General features: G+C 31.1%; 1 protein-coding gene across 1 annotated transcript in view; it reads left to right on the top strand.

Annotated features, from left to right (window-relative positions):
- Nucleotides 1-4,586: 4,586 nt before the first annotated feature.
- Nucleotides 4,587-12,857, top strand: part of LOC129222484 (nuclear RNA export factor 1-like) — a 31,295-nt gene continuing 23,024 nt past the window's right edge. The window contains exons 1-2 of the mRNA XM_054856997.1: nucleotides 4,587-4,655; nucleotides 11,123-11,211. Of these exons, the coding sequence (XP_054712972.1) occupies nucleotides 4,592-4,655; nucleotides 11,123-11,211 (153 nt within the window). The 5' untranslated portion in view covers nucleotides 4,587-4,591. The remainder of the gene's footprint in view (nucleotides 4,656-11,122; nucleotides 11,212-12,857) is intronic.

The raw sequence follows: 12,857 nt of genomic DNA, 5'->3' as shown, positions 1-12,857 counted from the left end.
GGAACAAACGGATCCTTAGCTTTTCATTGAATGACTACAGTAATTTCTGGAAGGAACGCCGCGGCGTTTGTGTGTTTAAAAGTTAAATTTTCGTAAGTGACTTTTTTTTTTTTTGCCATTGCGGCGTTTTTCTTTTTATTGCCCTGACTTCAGTCCTACTGTATTAACGAAACTAAAAAAAATAGATACAGGCCCATTCTGATGCAATCATATATTATTCACCCATCAATTAGAAGCTTTAAGTAAAGTAAACTGCCGACTGTTCAAAAAATGCGGGAAAAACCGAATTTCCTATTCGCCAATTTTTTGTTTGATTACAAGTGAAATGGATCTCAATTAAAGCAAAAAGGCAATGTAAAACCTTAAAAGGAACATAAGGAAGCAAAAAATGAAAAACTTGTTCGCTATACATATTTTATACAACATAAAAGCGACAGATAACAGAAATTCGCAAAAACTGACTACTTCAAAAATAATCGCGGAAACTTTTTTCGTACATAAGTATGATTATTGTTCATTCTAAATCATAAACATGATTATAAAATTTCATTTTCTTTCCTTGCAAAGAGTGTATTTGCAAAAAAAAAAAAAAACGTAGCAAAACCTGGGTGGGCAAAACGTCCCTGATTTTTGGAGAAAAATCGGAAATCAATTTAAATGCAATATTTTGTTTTTATTTCTTCATATTTTTAAAAGCTTGGGGATAGAGCTACTAACTAATATGTATTTTTTTTTCTTTTTAATGGGTATTTTCTACTCTGATGTATCATCAATATCGAGGAGTTGCACATCATTTTTATGTGCTGTGTTTATGGCAATGCGACATTTCTGAGCATTTGAAATTTTTTTGGCAGACTCTTACTTTTTTCGGGGTGCGGCAATTATACCGATGCGGCGTATCTACTGTAAGTTATTTTACTTAGTGCGTCTGATCAAAGGGAGGGGGGGGGGGGGGAGAAAGAGATATATGCAGGCATTTGATGTCAGGTGCTTCCCCCTCACTCTCAATTTCGAGAACAATTTCCGAATGAATATTTTTGTTGTATGGTGAGGATTGAGATAAACTACATGCCTTCCCTTTTTTGCACAGAGAAACGTTAGTAACTGATCTCTGTCTTTGATAAAAATGTTATGTTTACCATAAATGGATGTTTCCTTTTATTTTCGTGACAAAAATTTTGGAACAAGGAGGAGGTAAAAATCATCAAACCATTAAAACAATATTCGTTTTTATTGCTTGATTAAAATTAGAACTGACTCATCACTTTGATCCCCCCTCACCGGAGGTGGCTAGCGAAGGATGTATACTGAATGCAAATTTTATCTGCAAACAAACAAAAACCGCACAAGCATTAATTTTCCAAAGCCAGGGAGGGGAGAAATTGACCCCCATAAATGACGTGCCTGAGACAAAAATGTATGTTGAATGCTAAAAATACATTACATAGTACAAACTATTTAGTTGACTTATTTCGTTATTTATTTAGTTTAATTATTTTATTATAAATTTTATGTCCCTTATTTAAGAACACATTTTATTTTAGTTCTGCATTTTCAGTCGTTTTCCTTTTTTTTGAGCAATCACGATTGCTTAATGCTTCCACTTGACTGTTTTTGGCGTCCTATCATTTTATTTTCCCTCCGCCACCCTCCGCACCATCACCGTCGACCGGCTCCTCACGATGCTGCTCCTATAGGGAAAGCCGTCTCCAGGTTGCATCCATGGCCTACACACACACGCATACATACACAACTACACACACACACAACTACACACACAAACACACACACATACAAATACACACACATACACCTAGACACACAAACACATACACACAACTACCCACACATTCATGCCTGCACAGACACAAACATATGCCTACACACACATACACATATCCCCTACACACAAACACACAGTGATTGCGAAAAGTATAATTTGAATTCAAGGTGTCAAAATTAAATTTTTTTTTTTTTTTTTCAAATTCAAACATCTGCCTCTGTTTATGCAAGAATGCATGTCAGCTGCTGATTATTTTAAACTAAAACTAATTTAATATTTGCTTTGCTTTTGTATCATAGTTTATGATAACAGGAGCTGAAAGTGATAGTATTTTTAAATGATAAATGGATGCTCTCGAAGGAATGTTTTCGTTTTTGACAAAACAAATCTTTAACAAAAATGGTTTTATTGAACCAAAATAGGAGTTTTATTGTTATTACAGGGTGGCGACAGATCAGGGAGATCAGGGAAAAGTCAGGAAACTTTATTAATCAGGGAAAAGTCAGGGAAATATCAAGGAATTTTGAAAAAATAACAAAAAATCAGGGAAAATTGATTTTTTTGAAGAAAAAATTTTTTTTTTTTGTTTTACAAAATTAAGTACTCTTAATCCCCTTCCTCATTTTCCGCCAATTTTCTGTTCAAAAAAAAAAAAATAATAATAAATAAAATAAAATTAATGAGGTGCGATTATACACTGCCGCATATTTGTGCATCTTTTTTCCGCAACCTCAAAGTATTGAATTTTACTTATTAACCACAGGATGACCTTCCTAAGATTGCTTTTGTGTCTGTTAGGTTGTTTATTTTACCTAGCTTGAAATTTCCTTTTACGCTTTCAATACTACGTAAAATAAACAACCTTACAGGCAAAGAGGAAACCTTCAATCATTCCTTAGCTCCTTTGCCTTTATTCCATTGTCTCGAAGTAATTAGCGTACTGTAATCACAATTTCAAGAAGAAATCTTTGGTTTTTGAATTAATACTATAAAAGTTTAAAAGTTATTACTACTTCGCGTTTTTAATTTAATTGCTAAAATTGAACTTTCAATTAAAAAAACTTTGTTTTTTGCCGTTATACTATTCGTTGTCAACGCAGATTATAAAGGTTTTCTTTTCTTCAGACTTTTGTGATTCTTTAATTTTATAACCAAGTTATATTCTTCCTTTATATATTTTGAAATTAACTAATTGCTTTTTTTTCCTTGCATTTCAAAGTTGTTTGTTACAAAAGCAATCTTAAGATTTTTTCTCGTTACATACTGAAATCATTTGAAATAGAGTTAACTTGTGTACTTAAGTAAATATCTTCATTTTTTTATTGTTAAAATGCTATATTCATTCATTAAACCCTATGTTTTTGATTAGAGAAAAGCTCCCCATGAATGGTTGTCAAATGGTTTCATCTGTTTAGCATAAATATGTCAATTAGTTATATAAGAATAACTACATTACTTCTATTCTTTCACTCTTGTTATTCTTGCAACAATTATTATACTGCTTGAAAACTTAGTTCAAAATAATTTCAATTACTTTTTAGTTCTATCATAAATACACATGTTTTTAAAAGTAATTTTAAGTTTCTTAAAATTCTTATGCTAAGTGGTTTCTGGAAGTAAAGTATTTTTTTTTTTTAATTTTCTATAATCTTTCCATTTGTATAAAACATTTAATATGTTGTTTCGTATGTTATTCCCCCCCCCCCCCAAAAAAAAATTGTCTTTTTTTTTTTTAAACCGTTTTATTAAAAAAAGCATCTTTTTAAAATATATCTTTAGTTCAACACCTTTACATAACTTAAAACGTTTAAAATACTGCATTTTATACAAACATACAGTGGATTTCAAGTAAGGCAAAGAAAGAAAACCATTATCATTGGTAACGTAAATCAGGGAAATTTGGTGAACTTAATCAGGGAAAAGTCAGGGAACTTTTTTTCACAGTTCCTGTCGCCACCCTGTATTATTATTATTATTTTTTTTTTTTTTTACGATTGCTATATTGCATTTTATTCTTCCACACTTAAAAATTTTATTACTGTATTGGTGAAAGGTGTTTCTTTGTTTAGATTTTATTTTCATATTTTTGTAATTAATATCTTTGTTTCCACCAGTTTATTTTTCATCCTAATGATTGTCAGTCACCTTAATGTGTGTGTAGTCCTATCTCTTCCTATTTTTTCCTACTTTTTAAAATGATTTTTTTCCTACTTTTGAAATTTTTGATTCCTTATTTCCTACTTTTTCCCCTCAAAAAACCACTTCGGGGTCTGTGTTTGTTTTTAAAGATTTTTTTCCCCAAGCATGCAATCAAGCTCAATTTTTCTTGGAGCTTCTTGAATTTCCATACTGTGTGTTGCAAGAAATGAGGTCAATTACATAAGCAAACAAAGTTACCTCCTCTAAAACATTTTATCCTAAAAACTGCTCAATAATTTCAAATTGCTGAATGTGGGGTCTTGTACAGCTTTAGTTACTTTTTTCTTAAAACTGAATTTTACAAAAAAAATCACACAGCAGTGACTTACAAAAGGGCCTGTAATTGATTATTGAATGAATGTGGGGTCTTGTACTGCTTTAGTTACTTTTTTCTTAAAACTAAATTTCACAAAAAATCACAAAAATGACTTACAAAAGGGCCTGGAATTGGTTACGTAAAATTAAAATATTCCCATTTGTTGAAATGTGATATGTGTTGTTAAGTATTTTAACGCAAACTATTGTCACTTTTGATTGAATAAATTTGCCATTTATACTTTAAAATGTTGACTAGTGTTTTTTTTTTTTTTTTTTTAATTTCAGAACTGTATGAGTTCACATTATGATGCCATTACACGAAGTTTGGAACTTACGAAATTTCACTATGATACAGGTAATTTAAAGTTAAGAAGCAAAGCTTTTTGTTATTTTAAGTTATTACAGACCTTTTTCATTTAAAATTATTACTTTTTAATTGAGTGTTAAAAATAAGTTATATATAAATTACACATCATTAATTAGTGGAAATTGAAAAATTTGGAAGTAATCTTAGTATGTACATTGTACAAGGAGTTACTTAGCTCCTATATTTCCTACATATTAGTGGATACTCCTTGTAAAGAGTTTAATGGCTCAGTGAGGAAAAATATACCTAGAAAAGCAAAAAGCAAGAATGTTAGTTATTTCTGTGTGTCACTGAAGCTGGGGCAAGCCTAACCTGGCAGTATCATCAGGGTTCGTACGCCCTTGAAAAACCTTGAAAAGTGCTTGAAAAAAAAAAGTTCATTTTCAAGTGCTTGAAAACCTTGAAAAAGTTTTAAAACCTTGAAAAAGTTTCTTGGTGCTTAAATTCTCCCAAAAATCTACGAATTGTGCTTAGAAGTTTAAAAAAAGTATTTCACTAATGCAATTTTCTGAACATGTGTTCAGTATGCAACATCGCGAAAAATTGCTTCCGTTGTTTGGGATTTCAATCCTTTTGCATCTTGTAAATATTTTGATGTTTTTTACAACCGAAAGATATTTTGACATATGGTACCTTAGATTAGTTTATTTTTTGTTTAATTTCATTAATTAACAAAAATTAATTTGGAAACCATGACAACATTGAACTTACTCGGGTTTCGCGGAAAATTGCTCTTGTGTTTGAAATTTCAATCTTTTTGCATCCTGCAAATATTTAAATATTTTGGCTAATCAAATGTTAGTTTCGCATATGCTACCTTAGATTAGTATATTTTTTGTTTAATTTTAATAAAAAACAAATAAATTTATTTCATGGGAAACATGCCACGTCGAACGAACTCAGACTTTGCGAAAAATTGCTTCTCGTGTTTGAAATTTCAATCTTTTTGCATCTTGCAAATATTTAATTTAAATATATTCACTAATCGGATGTTATTTTCATATTTGCTACCGTAGATTAGCATATTTTATGTTTAATTTCAGTAAAATATAAGTTTATTTTATGGGAAACATGACAACATTAAACTTAATTCGCGAAAATTTGCTTCCCTTGTTTGAGATTTCAATCCTTTTGCATTTTGTAAATATTTTTATATTTTTGGCAATTAGTAGTTATTTTGACACTGCTACATCAGATTAGCTTATTTTATTTTTTATTTTAATAACTAAAGAGTTAAAGAATTCATTACCTTGGTCTTGTTTAATTATTTGCTTATTTATTTTTGCAATTTTGAATGATTATCTTTACCTAATTTTTGGTCATAACAGATTTTTTTAAAAAAAATTTAAATTTCAGCAGTTGAGCACCTAACAAATTAACTTAAAGTTTGTATTTTAAATATAAAGTTTATTTATATAATTTTATTTATAAGTACATCATTTTTTTATGTCTGCTAAAATAAATAAGGTGTATAACAGGGGTGGTTGTGTTATGATTATTCACTTGAAATCCAGTAGTGTTCTTTTTTATGCTTTTACCTCCCTATATCTCCAATTTTCCCCTTTTCCTCAAATGTTCAAAATTACTACTTTATTAAGGTTGTGGGTACTTGGAGCTTTCCGAAAGAGGCTTTAATCAGCAAAGGGGTAGATAGCTTAAGGAGGGTCATTCATCTTCATTTGGATCTAATAAATTGACCTAGCTAGGCCCAGTGCCTGTTGCTGGTTATCAACAGGCACTGGGCATGGTATTTCTATGCAAAATATTTTGACTTAATAAACTATTTTATGAATTGTATGCATAGCAAAAGTTGTTGTTGTACATATGTATATTCAAGTAATAGGGGTCTTAGTTTTAAAAATTATTGCCCCCCCCCCCCCCCTCGCCCCATTTTGCTCTTTGAAACTTTCAGGTAATTTTTTATGAACTCACAAATCACCTGAATATTATTGCCTTTCTAAATTTAAATTCTAATTTCAACAATAACCCATTTTTTCCCAAAATAAAACTACTTTTGTCATAATATATGTCAACTTCTTGTGAATCTTTTCAATTTCGAAATATGGCTCTATAAATCTGAACTTGCACATTTATTGTCTATTGCAAGTTAATCAATGAAAGCTGAATAGGCTCAAGTTTTCATTCAGAGTATTTATCACTGCTTAAGCTGCTTTTGTATATTTTGAGGTGTAGAGACTGGACTGTGGACTTTCATAAACTTTTCTAACTTCCTAATTTTTAAATTTACTCGAGGACAGTTGAAATGCCTTATTGTCTGAACAGCTAATAAATACATACGAATAATTGATTTGCATACTTATAAATGATTTGCAAACCTAATATTTTTAGAACTTAATAGTGAAAACTGAAATAACTTTCTGGGTAGTGTTTTTGTCCTAACCGCCCTTATATTGTAATAAACCACTGTATAGATATTGGAAATAAATGTTGAAACCGGGGGGGAGTGACTTCGAAAAATCCTCTCTGGCAATGCCATTGAACTTGGGTATTTTAGTTTCTTCCCATAAAAGTTAAAAGCACTTATGAGAGTTTTTTTTTAAAGTATTAATTTGCTGATTCTAGAAAATATACAAACCTCTGACTGCTGCAACCTTTGAAAAACCTCAAAATTAAACCTCTTGGTATCTGCTTCTCTTTATGACCAAACTTTTCAAACATTTTCAGAAAAACTTTCAACACAGTAGATCTTTCATCAAAGCGTCTCTCGTTGTAGAAAAAGCAATTTTGCTTTCCTATACTTTTTTGTATTATTGCCTTATTTCTATGTGTTTGTAGTAAATGAAATCTGCATACAATATTTTTTGTACAAATTTATGATATTGCCTTGAAAACAAAATTTTTTTGCATCCTGCAAATATTTAAATATTTTGGCTAATCAAATGTTAGTTTCGCATATGCTACCTTAGATTAGTATATTTTTTGTTTAATTTTAATAAAAAACAAATAAATTTATTTCATGGGAAACATGCCACGTCGAACGAACTCAGACTTTGCGAAAAATTGCTTCTCGTGTTTGAAATTTCAATCTTTTTGCATCTTGCAAATATTTAAATATATTCACTAATCGGATGTTATTTTCATATTTGCTACCGTAGATTAGCATATTTTATGTTTAATTTCAGTAAAATATAAGTTTATTTTATGGGAAACATGACAACATTAAACTTAATTCGCGAAAATTTGCTTCCCTTGTTTGAGATTTCAATCCTTTTGCATTTTGTAAATATTTTTATATTTTTGGCAATTAGTAGTTATTTTGACACTGCTACATCAGATTAGCTTATTTTATTTTTTATTTTAATAACTAAAGAGTTAAAGAATTCATTACCTTGGTCTTGTTTAATTATTTGCTTATTTATTTTTGCAATTTTGAATGATTATCTTTACCTAATTTTTGGTCATAACAGATTTTTTTAAAAAAAATTTAAATTTCAGCAGTTGAGCACCTAACAAATTAACTTAAAGTTTGTATTTTAAATATAAAGTTTATTTATATAATTTTATTTATAAGTACATCATTTTTTTATGTCTGCTAAAATAAATAAGGTGTATAACAGGGGTGGTTGTGTTATGATTATTCACTTGAAATCCAGTAGTGTTCTTTTTTATGCTTTTACCTCCCTATATCTCCAATTTTCCCCTTTTCCTCAAATGTTCAAAATTACTACTTTATTAAGGTTGTGGGTACTTGGAGCTTTCCGAAAGAGGCTTTAATCAGCAAAGGGGTAGATAGCTTAAGGAGGGTCATTCATCTTCATTTGGATCTAATAAATTGACCTAGCTAGGCCCAGTGCCTGTTGCTGGTTATCAACAGGCACTGGGCATGGTATTTCTATGCAAAATATTTTGACTTAATAAACTATTTTATGAATTGTATGCATAGCAAAAGTTGTTGTTGTACATATGTATATTCAAGTAATAGGGGTCTTAGTTTTAAAAATTATTGCCCCCCCCCCCCTCGCCCCATTTTGCTCTTTGAAACTTTCAGGTAATTTTTTATGAACTCACAAATCACCTGAATATTATTGCCTTTCTAAATTTAAATTCTAATTTCAACAATAACCCATTTTTTCCCAAAATAAAACTACTTTTGTCATAATATATGTCAACTTCTTGTGAATCTTTTCAATTTCGAAATATGGCTCTATAAATCTGAACTTGCACATTTATTGTCTATTGCAAGTTAATCAATGAAAGCTGAATAGGCTCAAGTTTTCATTCAGAGTATTTATCACTGCTTAAGCTGCTTTTGTATATTTTGAGGTGTAGAGACTGGACTGTGGACTTTCATAAACTTTTCTAACTTCCTAATTTTTAAATTTACTCGAGGACAGTTGAAATGCCTTATTGTCTGAACAGCTAATAAATACATACGAATAATTGATTTGCATACTTATAAATGATTTGCAAACCTAATATTTTTAGAACTTAATAGTGAAAACTGAAATAACTTTCTGGGTAGTGTTTTTGTCCTAACCGCCCTTATATTGTAATAAACCACTGTATAGATATTGGAAATAAATGTTGAAACCGGGGGGGAGTGACTTCAAAAAATCCTCTCTGGCAATGCCATTGAACTTGGGTATTTTAGTTTCTTCCCATAAAAGTTAAAAGCACTTATGAGAGTTTTTTTTTAAAGTATTAATTTGCTGATTCTAGAAAATATACAAACCTCTGACTGCTGCAACCTTTGAAAAACCTCAAAATTAAACCTCTTGGTATCTGCTTCTCTTTATGACCAAACTTTTCAAACATTTTCAGAAAAACTTTCAACACAGTAGATCTTTCATCAAAGCGTCTCTCGTTGTAGAAAAAGCAATTTTGCTTTCCTATACTTTTTTGTATTATTGCCTTATTTCTATGTGTTTGTAGTAAATGAAATCTGCATACAATATTTTTTGTACAAATTTATGATATTGCCTTGAAAACAAAATTTTTTACCTTGAAAAGTACTTGAAAAGTGCTTGAATTTTTTTCTGCCTAAAGGGTATGAACCCTGATCATTATGCTGATTAGGATCTGCATTGCCTTCCTAATGCTGCGTCACTACGATGACTGTATTGCCCCATTGTTGAATTGTTTCTTCCCTTTAATTCGAAATTTTATAAACATGTGCTAGGCATAAATCAGATAGTTGCAATTTTATTTTCAAAAAGTTCTAATTTTGATATTCTTATGAAAAATGTTTTTTTTTTTTGGAAAAATTGCAACCTGTGAGTCATGGAAACTAACTAGCAAAAGTCATGAAAAGTTATGGATTTCAAAGCTCTAAATGTAGCAGATACCCTGAACATTCCACTACCTTAAAAGATATCACACTTCCTTCTGCAATAAATGTATTAATAATTTTTAAGTTGAATCAAATTAGCATAAACTGATCTTTTAAAATGATAAGTCAGTGATTGAATTGGCAGAACTCTTTTGTCATTTGGAGTCATGTATAGTAAGAACTGCTAAGTTCTGCTTTGTTTGAAGATCTATGGAGAAGTCTTGAATGTGATTATAAGCTAGGTTTAATCTGCATGGGACCTCAGAGAAGTTTACCTCAACTTCTATACTTCTCTTTTTCAATAAATTTCAGTAGACTTGCCAATATTTCAATTTACGACGGCCATCCGGAAAGTAGTACTCCTTTGTGAAATAAAGATACAGAAGTAAATATTAACAAATGTAAACATTTTTATTGAAAAGAGCTTACCTTGAACTACTTCTCCACATAATCTCCAAGCAAATTAAAGCATTTGTCATAACGTGTGACGAGTTTTTGTATTCCAGCGCTGTATTACTGCGCCGCCAGCCGATTGAAATACCTAGTCACGCCTTCTTTAAGTTCTTCATCGCTGACAAATCTTTTTCCCGCCAAAAACTCTAAGTTTTGTAAAGAGATCAAAATCTGAAGGGGCCAAGTCCAGGCTATACCATGGATGGTCAAATATTTCCCAATTGAATTGCTGCAGAAGTTGTTGTATTATCCCCGCTGCATGAGGCCTGGCATTGTCATGGAGGAGAATGACGCCATCAGACAATAGACCTCTCCGTCGCTTTTGTATTGCCCGCCGTAATCACAGCACTCACTTCACAATTGGCGGCATTCTCAATTTTTTTAAACATTATGAACGGCCACAGAAACAACACAGGCAATGCTAGCCTCACGGAACTTGCAACAGAGAAGGCAGACAAGCCTCTGAAGCGGTTTGACCTTGACCGGTGGCTGCTCACGTCGTCAGTGCCTCAGGCGCCGGAAACTGGTACTACTTTCCGGATAGCCCTCGTATTTACTTGTGAATAAAAGTTCTGAACAGTATAGTGTTCCTCTACTTTTGTTATGAATGAAGCCCTTATTATAATTATGTACTGGATTGTAATATCACATGTTTTTATTTGTTTATTAAAGTAAATTTATATTGCTTTAACCCTTTTATTTCTCTGTCTAGCATTAAAGTCTCAAGGGCTTTATCTACCTCTGAATAAACAAGTAGTTGCAAGAGCTGTTGTAAAAATAATTCAAGAACACATTCCAGAGGTATGTTATGGGAATACCTTTTTCAGTGTATTTTACAGAAATTTATGTGCATATCTATTGATAGCTGATACAAGACCTAGTTAAAAATTTGACCCAGTCACTATATTAGTTTGCAATTCAGAAGATTTTAGTTGAAAACAACAAAAGCAGATTACTAAATGATTGTTATAATCATAGCTTTTCACAAAGACATTGTCATAGTCAACGATGTTTTACCAAGTCATGTCCTACTGCTAGTTATAGAACAAAATATCTTGTTTACTCTATAGTTAGCCTTTACTCTAAGGTCTTCAAATTTTCCAAGGTTATTACAATAATTATTATTATTATTATTTTGCTAACTGAGGGGACCACTTTGAAAATCCAATTTTTTGTAAGTCAATTCTGAACAAACCCTTTTTATTGCATGCCAAATGTTGATTTTAATTGTGATGAAATATTTCATTTTTTCAAATTCTAGACAAAATTCGCATGAAATGCAAATTTGCATTTCAAAAATGCAATTTCCTTTTCAAACAAATGACAAAACAAGTAATCAAATTTTCACTTACACGCAGTGATGTTCCCATCAATTTTTCTGAGAGTATACTCCCAGTAATCCATTATGCACGATATGTGTATGCGATCATATACATGTCTAAAAATTATTTGAGATTATACGGCATATATGGAGTACACCCTATTGGAACACACCTGCTTACATGTGTCTTTGTTCTGAGAGCCTCAGGGCTCTCCAATTTCACAGTATTAGACTTTTTTTTTTCGGGAACAGTTAAAATTTTTTTTAGAACTAGAAGACTATTCTATAAATAGACTATTCTTTAAATTTAGTGATTCAACTTTCTTTTCATTGTTGTTTGAATGCGTGACATCATTTTTCTAGAGCTTATTATTAAAAAGAGTTTTTTTTAAAGCAGCTTCACATGCTACTCTATTGTGAGCACACAGGATTATAAACTTTAGCTTTGATAGTAAAGATGTTTGCATAAAATTGTTAAACATAATAATTTTATCACTTGTAATGTATTCTAGAAACAAGTTGAAAATTGACATCTGAAATAGATTTGTAATTTCTACATAAAGTTGATATTGATATTTATAAGTAATTTTTCTTTGATTTACAGCACCAAGCTTTTTTTTTACATCAATATCAAGATAAATTCCATAAGCTTTTTTTTTTTTTTCTTGAATTGATCTGTGCCTAATATTTACAAAAAGTCTTTTTTCCTGTTGTTACAAAGAGAAATGACATACTGCAGAGTTGTCTACTTACTGTTCTGCATTTTGCCTTTTCTGCACAGAAACTCTGAAATATTCCAAAGAAGTTATTATACTCATATTTCTTGCCAAAATGCATTAAATGAGCATTTTTAAACAATCACTCAAATACCTCCCTTCAACCTCATTAAATGCTGAGTTTTGCTGCACATTAATGCGGATCATTCTATAGGGGTGACCATGTATTGTGGGCCATGGCACTAAATTTTATCACCCCAGCTGCAGGTGTAGTGTGCCTCTGGAAACAAAAGCAGAACTAGAGCTTCCATCGGTCCGCCTCCATTTGGTGTTGGGCTCGACACGATTGAGCTGCAACCAAAAATATGCTGCATATCCTCTTTAGTGATGAATCCAGATTCAATTTGGAC

This window comes from Uloborus diversus, chromosome 5 (genome assembly GCF_026930045.1).
Source record: "Uloborus diversus isolate 005 chromosome 5, Udiv.v.3.1, whole genome shotgun sequence".
Lineage (NCBI taxonomy): Eukaryota > Metazoa > Arthropoda > Arachnida > Araneae > Uloboridae > Uloborus > Uloborus diversus.
The sequence above is the reverse complement of the archived record's forward strand: the minus strand, read 5'-3'. Positions and strand labels throughout refer to the sequence as shown.